We start from the raw sequence: 20101 nt of genomic DNA on the forward strand, positions 1-20101 counted from the left end.
TTCTGTAGACCAGACCAGACTTGATAACATTTAAATATTAAAAAACAGCAAGCTAACCTGAATCTGTCAGGGCACAGTGCAAGCTAATAGGCACATTATAATGCAATCAGTCCATTTGGACAGAGAGCAGTCCCTTAATGAGAGGAGAACAGCTCAAAATGAGCGATGACTCAGGGGGGAGGGTCCAGCGCAGTGTAAAGCTGGCTCCTGCCTCCCCCCTGTTCTCCTCCGTTATCGCACTGAATCACCTGGGTCAGAACACACACCTCGGGTCAGCAGGGGCTGACTCAGAACAAACACATCTTCCCAGAAAAAGCAATGACTAAAAAGACAAAAAAAGCCTTCAGGCTGACGGTGCGATGCTTCGAGACCTGGACGTGCACATCAGTATAATTGCAGGGTTGTTTTGTGATTTGTGTTTCCATTTTGAGCTGGCGTTGGAACTCTGTAGGTGCCAGGTTGAACATATGTCATGGTGGAGAGGCATCAGATGGCCCGGTGGGTGAGCCAGAGATAACACAGTAAAATCTGTGGCATAAAAAACAACAGGCACACACAGGCTCCCCTCACTGGAAACGATGGAACAGTCAGTATGAAAGAATGAGTTGTGATGAGATGTCCAGAAATATATAGGGACAGGGATAGAAACGCCCTCCAAATTTGGTTCACTATATTTTTCTACAGTTTATATAGTAAAAAACACACGCTAGGCTACTTCCAGAAAATGTGTGATTCTAATTGTTGTTTTATGTTTGTAAACATAACATACATATTTCTTCTGTTCATATTACCCTAAAGAAATATTTTAAATCATAAAATGCTAAGCATGCTATGCTGTATGTATCTTGGAGTGTAAATGTGTAAGTGATCCATGAAACATTTGAGCTACACTCTCACTTTTTACAGTTGCCACCAAAATCCATTTATTGAGTTAATTTCTGTGATTAATCACAAATATTCATCAGTAAATACCCCGATTTTTAATTTGCGTAGCTTGTGAAACCAGATTCTGTTGAATGCAAATGTGCATTAGTACTTTGTTCGTGTGTAAATATTTCTACAAGTGAAAATAATTATGGATCTGTTGTTAGTCAAGCAGAGAATCCATTTCTATCTTAATGGTATGTGACATACTTTGTCTGAGCGGCCACAAAGCCAGTTCCCGTGGGAGTCACAGCCCTGGGAATCCTGCTTTTTGTGTGTCAGAATTCATAATAAGAGGGCTTACACAGAGAGAAAAACATACAGGCCTATGGAGGCACACCCATACTCATGATATTCGGAGAGTATGTGATATTATATGCTTCAATAGCACCATGTGATAAGCAGTGATGATCAGGCCCATAATAATGACTCCTCACTTTTCTACATAATACACCAAATCCAAGGATGAAGTTGCGAAGTCCATAAACCACATCAATCCATTCTGGGCACACCTGCCCATCCTAAAGTTATTGTCTAGGTTTGTGGAATATGATAGTCTTCTAAGTGGGCCATCAACTATTCATGAGGGTGCTGATTCACCTACAAAAACGCTCTCAGGTGTGCAAGATCCTGCTGAGATTTCCACCCTTTAGATAGATAGATAGATAGATAGATAGATAGATAGATAGATACTTTATTGATCCCCAGGGGAAATTCAAGGTCTCAGTAGCATACAGACAATACACACACATTCACTAACAGCAGAAAAAGTAGTTAAAAGTATATATAAAAAACACAACTAAGCAATAAGGACAGTAGAAGATAAATAATATACTAAATATACTAAAATACAAATTATACTAACACTTAATCTAAATCAATTCTAAAAACAGTATCCACATAGTGGGTGATTAATCAATCAACAGGCGCTTGCAATGACTGAGGCAGGGACTGAGCTTGTGATTCTCTGTGCATAGTAAGGTAAGGTAATATCATGGATTCCATGCCATGGTTGGAGCTGGAGACCGGTCACGAGGACACTGCCTGAGACTCGGCCTGAGCCTGAGACTCGGAGTGGATGGGTTACTCATAGGGGTTCTAGTATTGAATTGGGGCACTGTGGGTTGATAATTGATTTTGGTTATGAAGAATTCATGATATGAAAAATGAACACTCATATTTATCATATTTATGGAGTTATGATAAATATAGAAAGTTATAGTGATCTCATAGTTTCTGATACAGTACTGATTGGGTTGGAGGAATTACACCATACGGCTGCATAGTTCAGTAAACGCCTTTGATCACTGAATAGCAAGCTTGTTGGCAGCTACTCTCAAGAAGGTCTTAAGAATAATAATAATGGAATAATCCATAGCTTTACCACTGCAAAGTTAATGATGATTTTATGTTTTCCATAGGTTTTTTTTTAAATAAGTCTTATGACAAAACCTTTTAATTATTATTAAAAAAAAACAACAATAAACACTCTGTCCACTGTATTGTTCTACAAATTTGTTTTTATACCTGGTACGTATTTACAAAACTTTCAGACAGCCTGAAGGTGCTTTGCTCAGAACATCAATGCCCAGTCCATAACACTAATACTTTAGTCCCTAGAGTCTCTCTTGGCATCATCATGGTCATCATGTGTGGTACAGTAAGCGTTTGGACGAGTTCCAATACCCCATCTACATTCGTTATGCTGAACAGATGGAGGTTGTCAGGTATGAACATGGCACCTTGTTAAAAAGAGAGAGATGCACTCCCTCATCCATAATGTTGACAGCTGAGAATGTCAGTAAGATTACAAAAAAGTTGAGGACACAATCCAGTTTAAAAGCCATTAGGAATAAATGTTGTGCTGGTTTACAGTAGCTCTAGTTCAGTATTTGGACCGTGGCTGAAACAGTTGTGCCATGGTCTAATACTTGCGACACCTGCTGTAGTAACTGAAAATGATGCTGTCTATCCACCTGCGGTATCTTGACACGGCGGTGTAGACCCCTGGGTACCTGGCATCGGCACACCCCTCTCCCCAGGACACGATGCCGTAGACCTGGCCCTCACACACAAGCGGGCCACCTGAGTCACCCTGGAGACAACAACCAGGAGCCTGGGTTATATATGAACTAAACCATATACACACATGTGCACAAGCATGCACACACATCAATACTCTCACACACACACATACTGTAGTTGACCCCTGTCGATGTCAGCGGTCCAATGTACAGTGGTCCTCCATGCGGCTGTGACCTCACCTTGCAGGCATCCTTGCCCCCTGCGTTGTATCCTGCGCAAATCATGTTCTCTGAGATGCTGCCGTTGAAGGAGTCGCTGCTGTTGCACCTGGTGGTGGAGACGATGGGCAGCTTGACCGTGCGGAGGACAGAGGGGATCTGCCCGCCAGCGGGGCTGGTGCGGCCCCACCCGGACACACGGCACACCCGACCCTCAGCCACGCTGGCATCTTGACGGGGCAGGGGAGCGAAGGACACGTAGCTGTTCAGAACCACGGGAGACCGTAGCTGCACAGACAGGGGAGAGGGGAGAGGGTGTGTTGAAAGCCACAGACAGGAGAGAGGGGAGAGGGTGTGTTGAAAGCCACAGACAGGAGAGAGGGGAGAGGGTGTGTTGAAAGCCACAGACAGGAGAGAGGGGAGAGGGTGTGTTGAAAGCCACAGACAGGAGACAGGGGAGAAGGGATGTTGAAAGCCACAGACAGGAGACAGCTGGGAGAGCAGGAGCGTGCAGTCCATATGGGCAGGTGGGGCAGCTAACTACCTGAAGCAGCCTCCACAAAAAATAGTTCAATGAGAACGGTGCAAACTTAACTGATGAGTTCTGATCTACCATTTTAATCCACTTACATTTCTGACTGTGACATGATTTAAGCATACAACAAAGTCCTGTAAAATATGTAATTTTAATGTAGCCCAAAATGATAGGCTATTAAAAAAAAGGCTTTAAATGTATGGTCACCGCACGCTACTGGGGGAGAGGGTATGTTTAAAGCCACAGAGCTGAGGTCAGTGGAACTGCTGTAGTGCTGGTTGAATATCCACAGTTGTTGTCGGTGATAATTCACCTCAGAGACAAAAAAAGACCATTTCGACAGTTGTATCACTGAACATAAGTAATAGAGTAGCCTACCGAAGCCATGACGTACTGTTGTCAAGGCAGTATTGTTTGACTGTTTAATCAACTGTTCGCTTTGGACAAAGGCGTCTGCAAAGTCCCATAACCATAACCATAACCAACCATTATGCCCAGGCCATATAGATTTCAGTGTCCCACAGTAGAACTATGTCTCAGATGACTTCAGCATAGCCAGAATGTATTTGATTTGCATTAGGAAAGAAGCCATGAGATTTTTTCAGTAGTTTCTCACTAATGGCCTCCCAACACCAAACAACTTTGACAAGATTTGGGAAAGATTCTTGAAAGAAGAAGTCTTTTATGTCCCCCATTCAAGCTTTAGGCTAGTCTAAAGACTACAATCTTTCAAGAATTTCCCCCAAATCTTCTCAAAGTTATTTGGTGTAAGGACGCCATTAGTTGCATTATCTTTGAAAAAGTGTGGTCTTTTCATATAAAAAAAATGTTTACTCAAATAATGAGCGGGAAATGTCTACAGGCCCTTCATCTTAAAAGAACCATAATGTCTCAGGAGCATTCAGTGAACAGCGCCTCTTGAGGTTGATTAAAACACATATTTCTATATAAACATGCTAGCCTGCCTGCTGCTTTTATCCCATAAGCAGAACTTTTAGGCTGAGACACAGAAAATAACTCCCAAGTGTTTTGTGTCAGCCAACTCCACTCGTTAAGTGTCACCAGTTATGAGCATACAGGAACAGCTAATGAGTGTAATCAGTGGATTCAGTAAACACGTTGAACAAACTAAAGAAGACCATTTATTTTCACAAGCTACCTTTGAGCACTGGTGAAAATAACGGAGACTCGGTGTGCTCTGAATAATGTATTTGTCATCTCTTTTGAATGGTGCACACAAGTCCAAGAGTAGAGTAACAACAGTGAATGTAAGACAGTTTGACCATGTTTGTTCCCCAATAATGATCTAATTCCTTACCAACACCCAGTAGTATATATACAGTATACATGTGTAACAGGTAATTCTCTCTTACTTTAATGAGCATTATGTCAGCATTGTGTGTAGTTTTGTTGTAATCTGGATGAGGTATAAGGAGATACGGTCTGTAGAACTGCTCAGTGCCCTCATACATGCTGAGGGAGTAGTCTCCAGCTATGATCATCATGTGCTCAACCCTGGAAGAGGACAGAAGGAGAGATAAGACGATCTGAATGGGAATCCACGTTTATGCACAGGTTAATTATCAGAAATGTGTGATGTTAGGCTATAACATCTGTGATGACGCTGTTCTGAGAATATTATATAATAGGTTTTTTCACAATGTGGATTTTGTAGCAGTCACATTGCTCTCTTTGTTCACTTCTCCCAAGACCAGGGACGGATTAAACAAATATGGGCCCCTGTACAAAATATCAAAAAAGCCCTTCCCTCCCCCTGAACGCGACGCGCGCGGGCGCGTTTGCGCATGCGCGTGCAAGTGACGTGCTCGTGCAGCCAGCGCTTCTCTCTTTGCTGTCGCTGTGCAGGCTGGTGCACAATTTCACACAATGAAAATGTAGTACATTATGTCATATATTATAACTCAGGCCCACACAGAAATGAATTCCAGCAGCTGTTTTTATTATTAGGCTGTAATCTCCCTTTGCTGGCCAAACAGTCTACAGCAACATTTTTCACTAACAATTGACAACAGTTGTCATATTTCTGACGGACCGGGCGCAGGGACGTTGATAGTATTTTGTGAGAGGTGGTGCTGATCATATTACGGGGGGTTCGGTGGTGTCTCCCCAGGTAAAATTTCGAAATTCTGGCTGTTAAATATACCCTTTTAACGCGGTTTGGAAGGGGCATACAAACTTTAACAGAGCAAGCAGGGCCGAAGGCCCCCATTGGCTGAGGGCCCCTGTGCACGTGTACACTTGGCACAAGCCATGATCCATCCCTGCCCAAGACATCTGATTATGGTAAGAACATCAATTGGCCCCAAGGCCTTTTTGATCCTGTTGTCAAACATTATTCCACGTATCTAGTAGGCACAACGACACTCTTTGTGAGATTAAGAGGAATTAAGCCGTATCAGTTCCGTACACTTGCCTCAGCCCTGATTATTTGATACCTCAAGCTCAAGCACACACTCACACATGGCCAGTCATGCCAAGACTTGACCACAAGGCTGCCCTACTTCACCTGCCCTTTTCCTTGGCTCCTTCCCTGTTCCTACAGACAACTGAGCATTTGCGAGGCATTCCCACAGAACGACTGTGCATGTTTGTGAAACTGTGTTAAATTTTAATGACTTATGCAAGTGTAATGCATGTTGCATTATTTGGATCTTTTTTTTTTTGCCTTTCCTAACTTCAGTGCCTTCAAAGTTTCAGGGACGAGGCCTTTCGTGCATTTCGTGTTGTAATTTAAGATGTAGCCTAGTGCTGAAAATGCCCCCCTGACTAAGGACACACGCAGGGAGAGGGAAAGAGGTCAACACGTCACCTTACCCCACATCACAATGAGCGGCTGTTAGAACCCAGTACTTGTTGATTAAAGTGCCCCCACAGAAGTGCTGTCCTGAAGTGCTTTGGATGGACACCATGTACTTGATGGAGTATGGTGGTGGGGCATAGCCTCCTATAATACGACCCTGAATCCACTCTTGGCCTGTGGCATCAACAGAGGACAGAAAATGTAATTGCAATTAGAAGAACTTGGTAGGCATGTAACCCCACATGGATAGCATGGAACCATCTTTTTTCGTTTTGATCTGTAGCCCCCCGCTGGACTGGACCCCCGAAAGGAGGGTAGGGCAGACACAGTTTTCTGTGAATATCTTGAGAACCGTAGGGCCTAGGATGACCAATTTTTTGCGTATGTTTGCCGACACATACTCACACAGTAGACATATACGCATGCATGCACATGCACACACACAGGCACATAAACAGGCAAACACATGCACATGCACGCACACACACACACCCACACACATATAAACATAAACATGTACAACACGCACACATGCACACAATTCAAGAATTTCTCAGAATTATGAACAGGCAAGAAGAACTTTGGGAAATCCCATTCAAGTCAATGGAGCGTTCTACTTGCCTTTTGAAGAGCCGTGTAATAAGCTCTGATTATTGTTTACAGTTAAGAGCTGAACCTGCATTATTCTGTGAAAGTTAATATGAGGGTAACTTAATGCTGATGTAAATGATCTCTGTGTAATTGTCCTATTAATGATCTGGCTTGTATGTAGTGACACACTGGCATTAAACTAGAGGCAAGTTCCATGTTCTTAATTCCACTGTAGGTGTAGGATAAGTCCACTGTACTCTTTCCTCCTCCTACTTACAGCAGTGCCAGGTATTCACAGCACATCAATCTGTTGTGACTACACCGTATTGTCTGCCAGATACGGCCTTCTATAGAATTCCCTGCTATCTTCCACTCCATCAGTGAAGGTGTCTGGCAAAGATGTCCTCTGAGATTTCCAGCTCAATGACAACGCCAATCTTAGCGCTTCCACAATACGGCTCTAATGCTATCATCTTGTTCAAATAATGCCTGCTAAAGGAACAAGGAAGTCCTGACTGGAAAAATGACCCTTTCTACCATAATACCCGCTTACCCACAAGGATACTGATGCTCTTGTGACAATCACACCAAGTTAATTTATGTCATGGTTGAGGGTAATTCTATACAATGAGTTGCTGTACGTGAGATAAAAACATTATGCAACAGTGCATCACATTGCCATGTGAGGATCAACTTCATGGTGGAAAATCAACCTGACAGGTAGGTATGAATAGCTTCCCACAAAATGTGAGAATATCCTTGACTGAAACATCAGAACATCAGGTTCAGCTTTCATCCACTCTCCTTGTAATTAGGTGTTAAAGACAATCTTGCAAGCTTAGTAGACAATCTGATTTTGTTTGTTATTAAAACAGCTATTACCCAAGGAGTGGCTTCTGACTCTAGTGCCTATTGTGTTTCTTCTAGGTTTTTTTAATGAACATAACATGAAAATCATAATAACTTGTACATTGAACAAACCTGTTTTTTTGTGAAAAACAAACTGGTTCAGGATAGGTCATTTAAAATAAGAGTGATACTCAATATTTTTGCCAATCTCAATCTCACACTATGGATCCCAGATAGGTGTAAATGTGGTCTCCCAAAATAATAACCATATGATCGTTTTACTCATACATCACAATGTTTTTTATCAGTAATAATAAAAATTACAATGTCTGCTCTCCAATCAAAACAACATAACACAAGTAATTCCTTGAGTATACACATCAAAGAGTCACACTCAAACAACTGTGTTAGGACGTTGTGGAGTTAGGAGTAGTGACTCTGAGTTTTCACCTCATCATACACTCTATGGGGAACCCAAATCTAATATCCGTTCTCTCTGCTTAGCTTTCTCTGAACCTATGTTGTCCAATTTCCAAAAGGATGCCATGAATACATCATGCCCTGTCCAGGTCCCAACTGACATGAGCACACTCAAAACTTCATAAACAACAGAAGACAGCTCTATACAAATAAAAGTAGATTTCACTTACATGTCACAGCAAGCAGTTCCAGCAACAGATATTGTAACAGAGCAATAAGGATCATTGCGAGACAATGTGGACCTACAGGGACCAGGCTATACTGAAAGGCAATACTGCACTGCTGCTACCTTGATTCCTTCTGATGGGAAGGGAGCACACCCGAACTCTCAGGTTTCTAAGTTCCGATTTCCGTTGCCATGGTCACCACACTGTCCCAACGGGAGAACAATATATAATTGAAGCTGAGGATGAGACCTGGGGCCTTAACCCCACCTATGACCTTATGATCTTACCCAGCCTTCAGAGTAATCTCTAAGATATCTCCCACAAGGATATTATACAATTAATTAAGTCCTTTAGGAGAAAACCAAGTATCAAATGAAAACAATTCACAGATTAAAATGGTAAATATATTTGTTTACAAGGGTGACAATTGCCATATGCAAACTAGCACTTGTCAAAGTCGAGAAGGACTGGGTAACTGTGGTTTACAGTTAGGGGGTCAAATTCAGGACTCTTTTCCTCAAGGATTCCACACTGGTGGAATGAGTTGCCTAGTGTTCTGTGTTCCCGCAATAGCTTTGGGTCTTGTGGGTCTTGGTCTAAAGACTTATCTGTTCAGCTTACACCTAATTAATTCATTTTTAGAGTTATGGTTTATACATTTATGTTTTTTGTTAATTTTCCATATTTGATATTGATATTTGATATGGCATTTATATTATTGTTATTATTAATAATTTCCTTTGGACAAAACTGTCTACTAAATTCCATAACCACAAGTTAACCATAACCATGAGTTTAGAAACATTCACTGATGAGAGAAATTAACGAACCATATTCCATCCAAAGCACAACCACAGACACTGGACACCTAAACTGAAAAGCCTGATAAGCACTTGGATCAAACCGTATAAGTATATTTTTGGGGCTTTTTTGCCTTTATTCGGACAGGACAGTGGAGAGTGACAGGAAGCAAGGGAGTGAGAGATGGGGTGGGATCAGGAAATGACTGCAGGTCGGATTCAAACCTGGGTCCCCGTGGGCACTTGGACCCGTATATGGTACGGGCACTGTAGCCTGCTGCGCCCCAGCGCCCCCCCTGCTATCTTGCCTGTTTGTTGTTGTTGTTGTTGTTGTTGTTGTTGTTGTTGTTGTTGTTGTTGTTGTTGTTTTTAAAACAAATGCAATGCACAATAATTTGCCTTTTTGCGGTATCGGATTTTTAAAAAAGGCATTCAGAACATGTTTGATGATGGTGGAGGTTATTGTACAATGTTTATAACAATACCAGTGGTATTAAATGGTTCCTAGAGTGTTGATGAGTGTACATATTGGGATATTGGATAATGTGTGATTTTTGAATGTTAAAAGTGAATAAACTCTTTTGAGAGGTGGATAAACTCTAAGAGGTATAAACTCTTTCTGAAATTTCAGAGGTGGATAAACTGTGTTTACTTGCGTTTAACCTCCACTACATCCCACTAGTCCATAGGACCCACAAAGTAATTATGTAACCCCCCCCCCCTTTCAGCCTTTAAGTAACTGTGTTTTTTTTGCTTTATATACCGGTATACCCTTCATATATTAGATGCAGTATAATACTATAACCTTCAAAGTTCATAACACATTTTTAACAAATTTCATACTAACACTCACTGATTCTTTTGTATGCCCCTCACTCTCCTTTCTCTTGCTCGGTCACTAACACCTGTCTCAGAGTCCGTACTGTTCCTTGCAGTCTTAAGTGCATGGATGAGCATTTCTCCTCTGCCTCAAACATAAACACACAAATACAGATACAGCTGTCTCTTCCTCAGGTGCACAGTAAATAAGAGCGCTGAACCTTTCCACCTCACTGGCTTTCCTCCCACCCAACATATGTGCATGCCCACACTCAGACATCTCTCCCTTAATGACTCATAGATAAACAAACAACAACTGCTGGGGGGAAAAACATCATCTTATAATGTAAAACTGCTTCTGGCTCCGGACCTATGACTGGACTGGGTTATTATATTATTGATTATTTTTATTAATATTTATTATAATTATACCTTAAGTTTGTGTTTGTAAAGGTATCAGGGCTACGGTAGACTCCCTGGTGACCAGAGGAGATGAGCACAAGTGGGACGCTCCTGTCACTGGACTGTGAAAGTTGTGACAGTTTGATAAAGGCAAAAAAAAAACATAAACGGGGAATCCTGTAAGAATCTACACATGACGTCATGCCCAAGTAAAGACTAAACATATACTGAAACCAAACCAATGGTCACCAGAATCTCCTGAATACTTACTGTATCCTGGTGTCCTGGTGTCATACTGACACCTGGAGTTGGAAAGTCACCTGAGGCGACAATGAGTGAGTTGTGAGTGTCAGCCACCAACTGCAGTATATAGAAATCTTTCAGGATCAAATGAAGTAATACATATTTTGGAATAGTGCATTAAGGCTCCTGTTAATGTCATCTGTATTTAAATGAATGAAGCTCAAGCATTTCTTGTAAATGTCATTATTTGTGTTATTTTGTTATTTGTGTTTGTGCAGAACATGTATGAGCATCAGAGGTGCCAGCTGAGAGAGTGAATGATGTTTAACAAATTGGAATCCTCTTCTGATAAGGCTCCTCTGCTCTGTGCACCCCCCCCCCCCCCTCCTCTCCCCCCAGGCGCAATAATGACTCTCTGTTTATCGGACACTGCGGCCACCTCTCCCCTCTCCCCCCAGGCGCTATAATGACTCTCTGTTTATCGGACACTGTGGCCACCTCTCCCCTCTCCCCGTGGCCCTGCCCTGAGGTGCTCCTGAGCCCAGGGCTTTGCTCCGTCACACCGCCCCAACCCCTCCACCCCCCACACCCCCCCATCCTGCAGACAAGGCCCTATCATTGCAACAGCAGCCATGCTATTACCCTCTCCACGCATCTGCACAGGGAAGCAAGACCTCTAAGCAGCCTGACCTCTGACCTCTGACTCAGTCACATGGATACGTTTGTCACATGGCATACGTTTCTCAAGAGGAAAGAATTTTCACTTAGGACTACTTTGTTCATGGAGTCCCATAACCCTGAATTTAAAAGGATTTGCAAATGCTAGGATCTGAAATATATATTTCTAACTTTTATGTGATTCTGTGTAGTAATAAACAACCTTTCAGAGTCAGATAGTTTGATAGTTTAATCCCTGACAAACCATTTACATTTACATATATCCCATATCAGATAAGAATCAGAACCAGGTAATGCTCCTATGGAGACTTAGACATTTTTGAATGATGTTGTTTAATATTAAGTAACTGGAGACACACAGACCTTGACTTTTTTTTTTCAACAGACCACCCCCACCTCTCACGTATTCTCAAATTTTAGGAAGCTTTTGTGAAAGTCAAAATATCACACTCTTTCAACAGCCGAAAGGCTTGTCAGTCACAGAAACCACACTGAAGTCTATTTAGGCCATTTTCTTTAAAGAATAGGGGCCAGAGGACTGCTTTATACAGTTAGGTTGTTAGCAATCCAGCAGTGGTCTTAAAGGGCTCCAATACATATTATATCAGTGCAGTCCTGAGAAATATAAATAAATAAATATGTAATCAAGTCTTTGTCAAACTATAGTAACTATAGTACTATAGGAATTAACTATTTGCTTTTAAATGTGCCTTCCAAACTGAGAGAGAGAGAGAGAGAGCTAGTAGCTAGTCTACATGTAAAGTACATATAATAACACACATCCTTGGGTGAAACATCATCTCATCATAGAGGCAGTGTGTGTTCAAAGCCATTTCAGCACCACATATGATACTTCAGACCCCAACAAATACATCGCACCTCATGGAACACTTTCACGCCACCCATATTTCCATCAAAACAATGCTTTTCCCACCCTGATATTGTGATGGTCTCAAGTTTGATGGTATTCTGTTTCCGTAAGCCACAGTCAACCATACACCCAAAGGAGCCATCAAAAAGAGCCCATACAATTGGCAATATAATCCTGCAGGACACATAGCTTTGTCATGTACTAGGTCAATCTCTGTTGCATTGTGGGAGCGAAGTCTTATTGGCTAGTCCCAGATTGGAAGTGGGACATGGTTTCATTATAAAAGTCAACAACAAGGTGTGTGGATAACCAGTTAATGAACATTTGAGGAGTGTGAAAGCATCAACCATCTTCAAGTAAGTACTGACATGAGCCTTTCTGAGGAAAAATACAACCTCAGTTATCTTGCATATTCTGTTCTAGGCATAATATCAAATACAAGCTTTTATTGTCAATGCATTTTTTAGCAGCAACAGGCCCTGGGCCACTTCAAATGACTGAACCCAGGGAAGAACCAGAGCACACAGATAGCTTTTTTGAGTTTTTAATAGATGCAAATGAAAAAAGTTATTTGTGTTCTCTGGTCCTTAGGTTCAGTCATTTGAAGAGGCCCAGCTCCTGTTGCTGATTCTGTGGACCTGTTCTGTGAGGGGCAGGTGATACTCTCTCTAGGATTTCTTACATGTCTTAATAATTGTATTGGTAACACACACACATCTTAAAAAATGATAAGGAAAAAATGATGAAAGATTTATTTGCTTCTTCTCCTACTTGCCTATTTGAACTATGCATCTTGTACATACATGTTTCTGTTACAGGGCTTGCTAACATGGGTCACTGCCTTCAAACAACAATTCTGCTCCTGTTGGTTTTAACTATCAGAGGTATGGAGGCACTTTTCTCTCTATGTATGTATGCTATTCAGTCTGATATGTCCTGTACCTGCCATAGTCTCATGCTATAAAGATGGTATGGGATACTGAAGCCTCAATCAAATTTGGGCAGCCGTGGCCTACTGGTTAGCGCTTCGGACTTGTAACCGGAGGGTTGCCGGTTCGAACCCCGACCAGTAGGCATGGCTGAAGTGCCCTTGAGCAAGGCACCTTACCCCTCACTGCTCCCCGAGCGCCGCTGTTGTTGCAGGCAGCTCACTGTGCCGGGATTAGTGTGTGCTTCTGTTCACTGTGTGCTGAGTGTGTTTCACTAATTCACGGATTGGGATAAATGCAGAGACCAAATTTCCATCACGGGATCAAAAGAGTATGTATACTTATACAATCTGCAACTCACCATCTGCCGAGTCAGCACTTGTCTACCATGCTCTTCAGCTGTGGCCAGCTTTGGATATTTTACTGTAGTTCAGCTAGGGCTGCACAATTAATCGAATTTTAATCACGATTACGATTTTGGCTTCCCACGATCAAATTTGCGTGATTGAGCGATATTAAAAATGCATGCTCTATCCATAGAACCAACCTGGCAACCCATAGAACGCTCCGCTACAAAACAAATCAAGTGCTCCTTAAACTTGTCTGACCATGTGCCTGCATGCAGCCTACCAATGACAGCTGTTCCCTGCACTGCTCAGCCTGATGCATTGCTCAGTTTGGATGCACTGTGGACTAACAGCATTATGTTAACTATTAGTAGGCTAGGCTAGTTAGGTAATATACAAAAAAACGACAATCAAAAATGAAATGTGTGGTATGTGTGGCGCAGCAGAAGGCCAAGAGCTTGTCCCCCGAAACGGATCATCCGTTGTTCGAAAATATTTCGGATTTCAGGCAAGTGAAGTTAACCAAAAACATAAGCAAAGCAGTGCTCTCAACTCATACCGTGAAACACATCACATGACGTAAACCACACATGCCTTTTTTATAACGTTAAATTTTAGTCCTTGTTTGCTTCCTCCGATATAGCCTATAATAAGAGTTGAGCTAACGACGGGATCCGTGAATTTATTCATGTATTTTATAAGCTACATGTAACCTACAATGCATATGCGTTTCAATACAGCCTACGCAAAACGAGTGAACAATAATGAAAATGTACCCTACATGTCAGTAGTTTACATATCAACGAATGACTAAACCAAGGGTGTCCAAACTGCGGCCCGCCACGCACTTTAATCCGGCCCGCCGAGTATTTATTATTTTATCATAGGCTGCTCGCTATTTCTTTCCAGCGATAGACGACGTTGTGGTCAACTTTAGGCTACTGCAAACTGCTTTACACTCTTCTTAGACGACGTTTACAATGTCAAAACAGCTTGTTACATCGAGATAGATAGTATCTCCATAGCAGCAGATCTAACTATGTTATGCTACTCCATTTGGGAACGCATTTGAGTGCACGCAAGGGAGAGAGCGCAATGGCAACAGTAGTTCCCACTACTGACTGTAAGAGGGCACAGCCATAGGCACAGCACTAGCCATAGCAAAGAGTCTTAAAGTGACAGTGCACCATTTATAAATGATTTAAACAGCATCAAATTAACAGTATTTCTTAAGAAATTAAGTTGTCATTTAAATAATACAAAATGTTATTATTGTTATTATTGGTGTGTGGCCCGCCGGCCAATTTTCAAAACCCAATGTGGTCCTTGAGTCAAAAAGTTTGGAAATCCCTGGACTAAGCGATTAAACTCAGGAACAAGAAGCAGAGCTTAACTGGCTAAAGGGGAGCGTTGGGAGGATTCCCAGTGGGCCGTTAACGTTTCCCCAAATATTAACAAAGTAGCATGCACAAAAAATTTGTTTGGAAGTTTGAAAGTCGCAGTCAAGTCTATATTTGCAGTAATTTAGGGGAGTAAATGTGAAGGGAAGAATTTGGATGAGCCAGATAGCAAGTCCAATATGTTTAGGGAAAAATATTTTTGTCACTAAAATTAATTAATAATCGTGATAAATAATCGTGATCTCAATATTGATCAAAATAATCGTGATTATCATTTTGGCCATAATCGTGCAGCCCTAAGTTCAGCACTGGCACACCTGCTGCTTCTCAAGAAAGGTTTTCTCAGGCAGTTGAGTTGAATCAAGATGCTCAGTGATTGTATACTGGCAATCAATGACTAAAAGAAGAGACAGAAAATGAATTGGGATTAAAGCCACCGAGATGAGAATGGGAACAGAGGCAGCACTGTAAAAGAAACACAGATGAGGGGTGGTGTGTGTGGAAATGACTCTTGCAATGTGAGCGACCACTGGAAGATGAAGAGATTGAAATGTGGCTTATGAAACATGCATTGGGGTCTTTGCAAACTGTATTGTTTAAAAAAAGGTCTCGCAAAATGTTTCAGTTTTCATTTTTGTTCTTCATGACCAAGGGCGTCGTAGTGGGGGGACAAGTGGGAATAAATTACCCGGGCCCCAAGTGGGGGGAGGGCCCCTAAGGAGTTGAATTTTATTTTCCTTAATAATAAATAATTTCCTCAATTTAAAGATCTTAATAAATGTTATTAACTAATGTAGATGCAAATATTTCGGGTAAATGCATCAGTTGATTGATGTATTAAAGTGTGTCCAAGCCAACATTGTTTGAGGGCAGGCACCCTCTCCCTTGCACGAAATGGTTCAGTCCGCCTTCCCCTGCTAGGAGCATTTTTGAAGTAACGTTCATTCTGCCGAAGCGGCAATGCAGACGGTCACGGTGTGAAGATGTCTAAGTCTAAGAAAGCTAAATCCGGTTCCCAGAAAAGAAAAGAGAGGCAAGAAAGGGAGAAAAAAAGAAATGAGGGAAAACAAGTGTTAACAGACTTCTTTCCCAAGAAAGGTGAGCCCAATGTGAAAGCAATAGTCTACAAATGAAATGAACTCCTGAAGGTTACAAAACACTTCCATACCACCGTGAATCCGCGATTATCAGTGCTAAAACAGCATTACCACACAAAATTAGAAATAACATGATGCCTGATTTATAGCCTACCACAACATTTCAATAGCCTACTAATTCGAAAATTATTATGAGCTAATAGCTTAACTTAGTAGGCTCAATGTTATAGAGGTTCATGAGGAAAGGCTGTCAAATTAGTAGCAAAGCTAACTTGTGAAACGCATCACACTGACTCAGCTATAGATAGCTGTTCTCTCAGCCAAAAGTGTTCGATTTGTATAGATAGCTGTTCTCTCAGCCGAAAGTGTTTTCATTCATTTCATGTTCTAGCTTTTAAACATTCTTCAAATAAAACAGAAATTCAGTGAAGTCTTGGGTAATAAGATTATTTTCTGTTATACAGTACATATAAGAGTTGTTAGATTAATTCAATGTGTGATTAGATAGTAGTTAGTTGTGAACCTCATGCTTCATGCTTACAGCCGGTGGTTGGTTGGTTGGTTGGGGGGGGAGGGCATGGCCACCACTTGTGCATAGGGCCCAGAATTTGGTGCTACGCCCCTGTTCATGACAAAAACTTCCTCAGCACAAAAGAGTGTGGACCTGACACACCTGTATCCGCTAGTTTGTAGGATATGATTTCTCCCACGGGGACATGGTTTCTGGGGCACTGCCACATGCCTTTATTATACTCCTGCTACAAGAAAATGTGGTAATGGCAATGTTATGACACAGACATATGTTTAGCTGTCACCTAATTGATTAAGCAACGCTCTGACACAGCATGCTGATGAACAGACATTTTTTCTCTTACACTCTCTTGATGGCTATGACATACAGACACACTTGAGCAAAGGATCATTGGAGGTCAAGAAGTGGAGCCATACTCAATCAAATACCAGGCCTCCATCCAGCACAACCGCAACCACTACTGTGGAGGAACCCTAATCGCAGCCCAGTGGGTGGTGTCTGCTGCCCACTGCTGGAGACCGTAAGCACTGCGTCAATGTCCTATAGACCCTTTCAACAATAAAAACAAAAACAATGCTTGAACGTTCGATTTGGTTTCCAATCTACTTCCTCTGCATTAAGATAACATATGGAATGTTAAAACGGAAGCCTTGTGGGGCCAACTATGATGCTGATAATGGAACTCTCTTGAAAGGGTCTATTGTTTGGTACTGTATATTGTCTGATTGACTTAGGGTGTGTTCGAAACGGGAGACAGCTGCCTACTGCCTCCCTCCCTACATAGAGAGCTGTCTAACTAGACATGACTTTGGATTAAATGCATCTTTTAAAAATGAGCGTAGCACTCTAGAATCTTTGGTTAACACTACGGTATGACGTTAGCAAAGGCCTGACGTTAAACTAAATTAGCTTACGTAAGCTAGCAGGCTAACGGTATAAATTAGTTTTACGGCCGGCAGATATATCAGACCAGACGCTATTAATGGTTACAACAATGGCATAATCAGATAGTAAGTTGTTTATTTTTCATCTCTTTTCTACAAATCTAAGCAAAATAAGGTCACACAAATGACATTTTAAACAGATTCAGCAGCCATTACCGATGTCATCCGCCATGTTTGTTTACCTTTCACAGCTGTTTCAGACGTTGCCGCAAGGGATTATGGGTAGGAGGGAGCATGAAGTGTGCGTCGATGCTGCCTTCAAAAATGACCGTTATTTGGGAATTCTAAGATATCTTAAAAGGCAGCAGAATTTGTTTTTTCGGTTTCGAACCACACTTGCTGCCTTGCTCCCCAGTTAGATATCTTAAAAGGCAGCAACTTTACCCGTTTGGAACACACCCTTAGTCATGAAGAATTCAATTAGCGCTAACTAATTGAATAAGAATTCAGTAAACATGAGCCATATAACTAAAGCTTGAACAGCTTCATGAATGAATACACTGCTTTATGGGAACAATTCAAAAATCTCTACATAAAATGTGTAAGTTGTGAACGTACTCAAACTGCTTTTTATCTCTTCAGGAGTTCACTCATTCAGGTGGTTTTAAGTGAGCACAGCCTTGCCAGTGAGGAGGGTTTTGAGCAAGTCTTCGATGTCGAGAAAATCTTTGTGCACTACAACTACAACTACAAGATATACAACAATGACATCATGCTCATCAAAGTAATGGACTACTATTAAAAACACCACTATTTCAGATTCAGAGTTCATAGTCAGCAGCATATTAATGATTTTGGCTAGATTAAGACCATAGTGTACAACGGAGGACAGTGATATGGTACAGTGGCTTCACCCTCTTGTGTTTCTGTCCAGCTGAGCACACCTGCCCAGCTCAATGCCAATGTGCAGCCGGCCTATGTGCCAACTGAGAGTGACCCAGAGATGACGAAAAGTACCATCTGCACTGTGAGTGGCTGGGGAGTCACACGGATCTATAGCTACTACCTGTCTCCAGTCCTCCGCGCGGTGGACGTCAACATCATACCCAACTGCTACTACTACTACTACTGGAGGATCACAGACAACATGATCTGCGCCGGCTCACCCTTTGGTGGGAAGGATTCCTGCCAGGTGAGTAAACCATTGGACTTTTTGTCACATCCATAACGCAAGCAAATGCTCAAATTTCATGTAATCATTCACATCATACCATACCATCACATTTTATTTGCGTTATGGATGTTAATTTTCCATGGAATGGCCCCATTAGCAAAAAGCCACGCCTGTATTTAGGGTTGCAGATGATTGACTCATATATGACCTGACTCACATCATCTGATAGGTGAGGATTTCCCGAAATGGAAATGTACACAAAAAGTGAATGAATGTACCGTAAATGTGACATTTAATCAGAGCTCCTCAAATCTGTCTAAAGGTTTCTGCCAGATGAGAGAAAAGAATACTATTTTCAGTGAACAAGTTGCTAAATCTTTTTTTTTTCTGTCTGTCTCACAGGGTGACTCAGGAGGACCTCTTGTCTGCGATGGGAGATTTGAAGGCATTGTGTCCTGGGGTATCAGCTGTGCCAACCCATATTACCCCGGGGTTTACACAAGAGTGAGGAATTATAACAGGTGGATTGACTGGGTTATGAATAATAATTCATAAGAAATTAAAATCTCTTCAGAAATGGGTGCCAATGTAAGAGACCAAAACAGATGATAATATATAACATCACAAGCTCTAGATGATTCAGGGCCAAGCTTTTCCTGTGTGAAAATAGAACATACTTCTATAGTCTTTTCTTCATCAGATGTGCTGATCAAATGTGGTGATAAGAGAGGAGACTGATGTTAGACTCAAAGGGCAAATCAAAAGGGTACGCTCTCAAATTTAAAGCCACCTGCATGCATGCATGTGCATGAGTGAAGCGGGCTGTAACTCATTGTCTCATTAACTCTGTCCCAGCTGACAAGACAGGAATAACAAGCTGGTTTTACTTAAACTTTCAAAAACTCACACGCCCTATCCCGAGTAGTCTGGACAGGAGCCCTCGTGAAGAGATTCAAATATTATTTTCCTTTCTCTCTGAGCAGCACTTCAACTGTAACACTATTTGTATTGGTTTAATTTTGCAGTATTTTATTAATACAACACAAATAAAAAAATATGTGAAACTCCACAATCCACAAAGTCTTTGAAGAGTGTACAGCAACCATGACGTTTGAGAAAGCGGCAAATCCTGTTCCGTTGCATTGTTTTGTTCACTGAAAAAAATGACATGCAAGAATTACTTAATTTTATTTAGGTAACCATTTGCACTCAATTTAATTTAGCTACATCCAGCCATATAGATTTAGTTGAATTTGCTTAATATTTTCTTGCAATTAAAGCTAAACTAAATTGAGTAGTTACAACTAAATCAAGC

At 41.5% G+C, this 20101-nt stretch overlaps 2 protein-coding genes across 3 annotated transcripts; one reads left to right on the forward strand and one right to left on the reverse strand.

Moving 5' to 3' along the window:
• Nucleotides 1-2848: 2848 nt before the first annotated feature.
• LOC143115321 (trypsin) lies at nt 2849-8668 on the reverse strand. Its single transcript, XM_076277292.1, has 5 exons — nt 8614-8668; nt 6538-6697; nt 5076-5217; nt 3189-3455; nt 2849-3019 (listed from the first exon to the last, which is right to left on the reverse strand). The coding sequence occupies exons 1-5, from the start codon at nt 8666-8668 to the stop codon at nt 2849-2851; spliced, it is 795 nt and encodes a 264-aa protein (XP_076133407.1).
• Nucleotides 8669-13252: 4584 nt separating this feature from the next.
• On the forward strand, nt 13253-19756 carry LOC143114456 (trypsin-3). 2 transcript variants are annotated; one of them, XM_076276059.1, is made up of 5 exons: nt 13253-13307; nt 17098-17248; nt 18255-18396; nt 18547-18804; nt 19189-19756. In XM_076276059.1, the coding sequence occupies exons 1-5, from the start codon at nt 13253-13255 to the stop codon at nt 19339-19341; spliced, it is 759 nt and encodes a 252-aa protein (XP_076132174.1). In that variant the 3' UTR covers nt 19342-19756. The 2 variants fall into 2 exon arrangements, with proteins under 2 accessions (XP_076132174.1, XP_076132175.1); XM_076276060.1 differs by lacking the exons at nt 13253-13307; nt 17098-17248 and adding an exon at nt 17306-17435.
• The last annotated feature ends 345 nt before the right edge of the window (nt 19757-20101 follow it).

The sequence above is a fragment of the Alosa pseudoharengus genome, unplaced genomic scaffold, assembly GCF_046254945.1.
Source record: "Alosa pseudoharengus isolate Yale_2024_CS ecotype anadromous, Long Island Sound unplaced genomic scaffold, YU_APseudo_1.1 YU_APseudo_1.1_scf_9, whole genome shotgun sequence".
Taxonomy (NCBI): Eukaryota; Metazoa; Chordata; class Actinopteri; order Clupeiformes; family Clupeidae; genus Alosa; species Alosa pseudoharengus.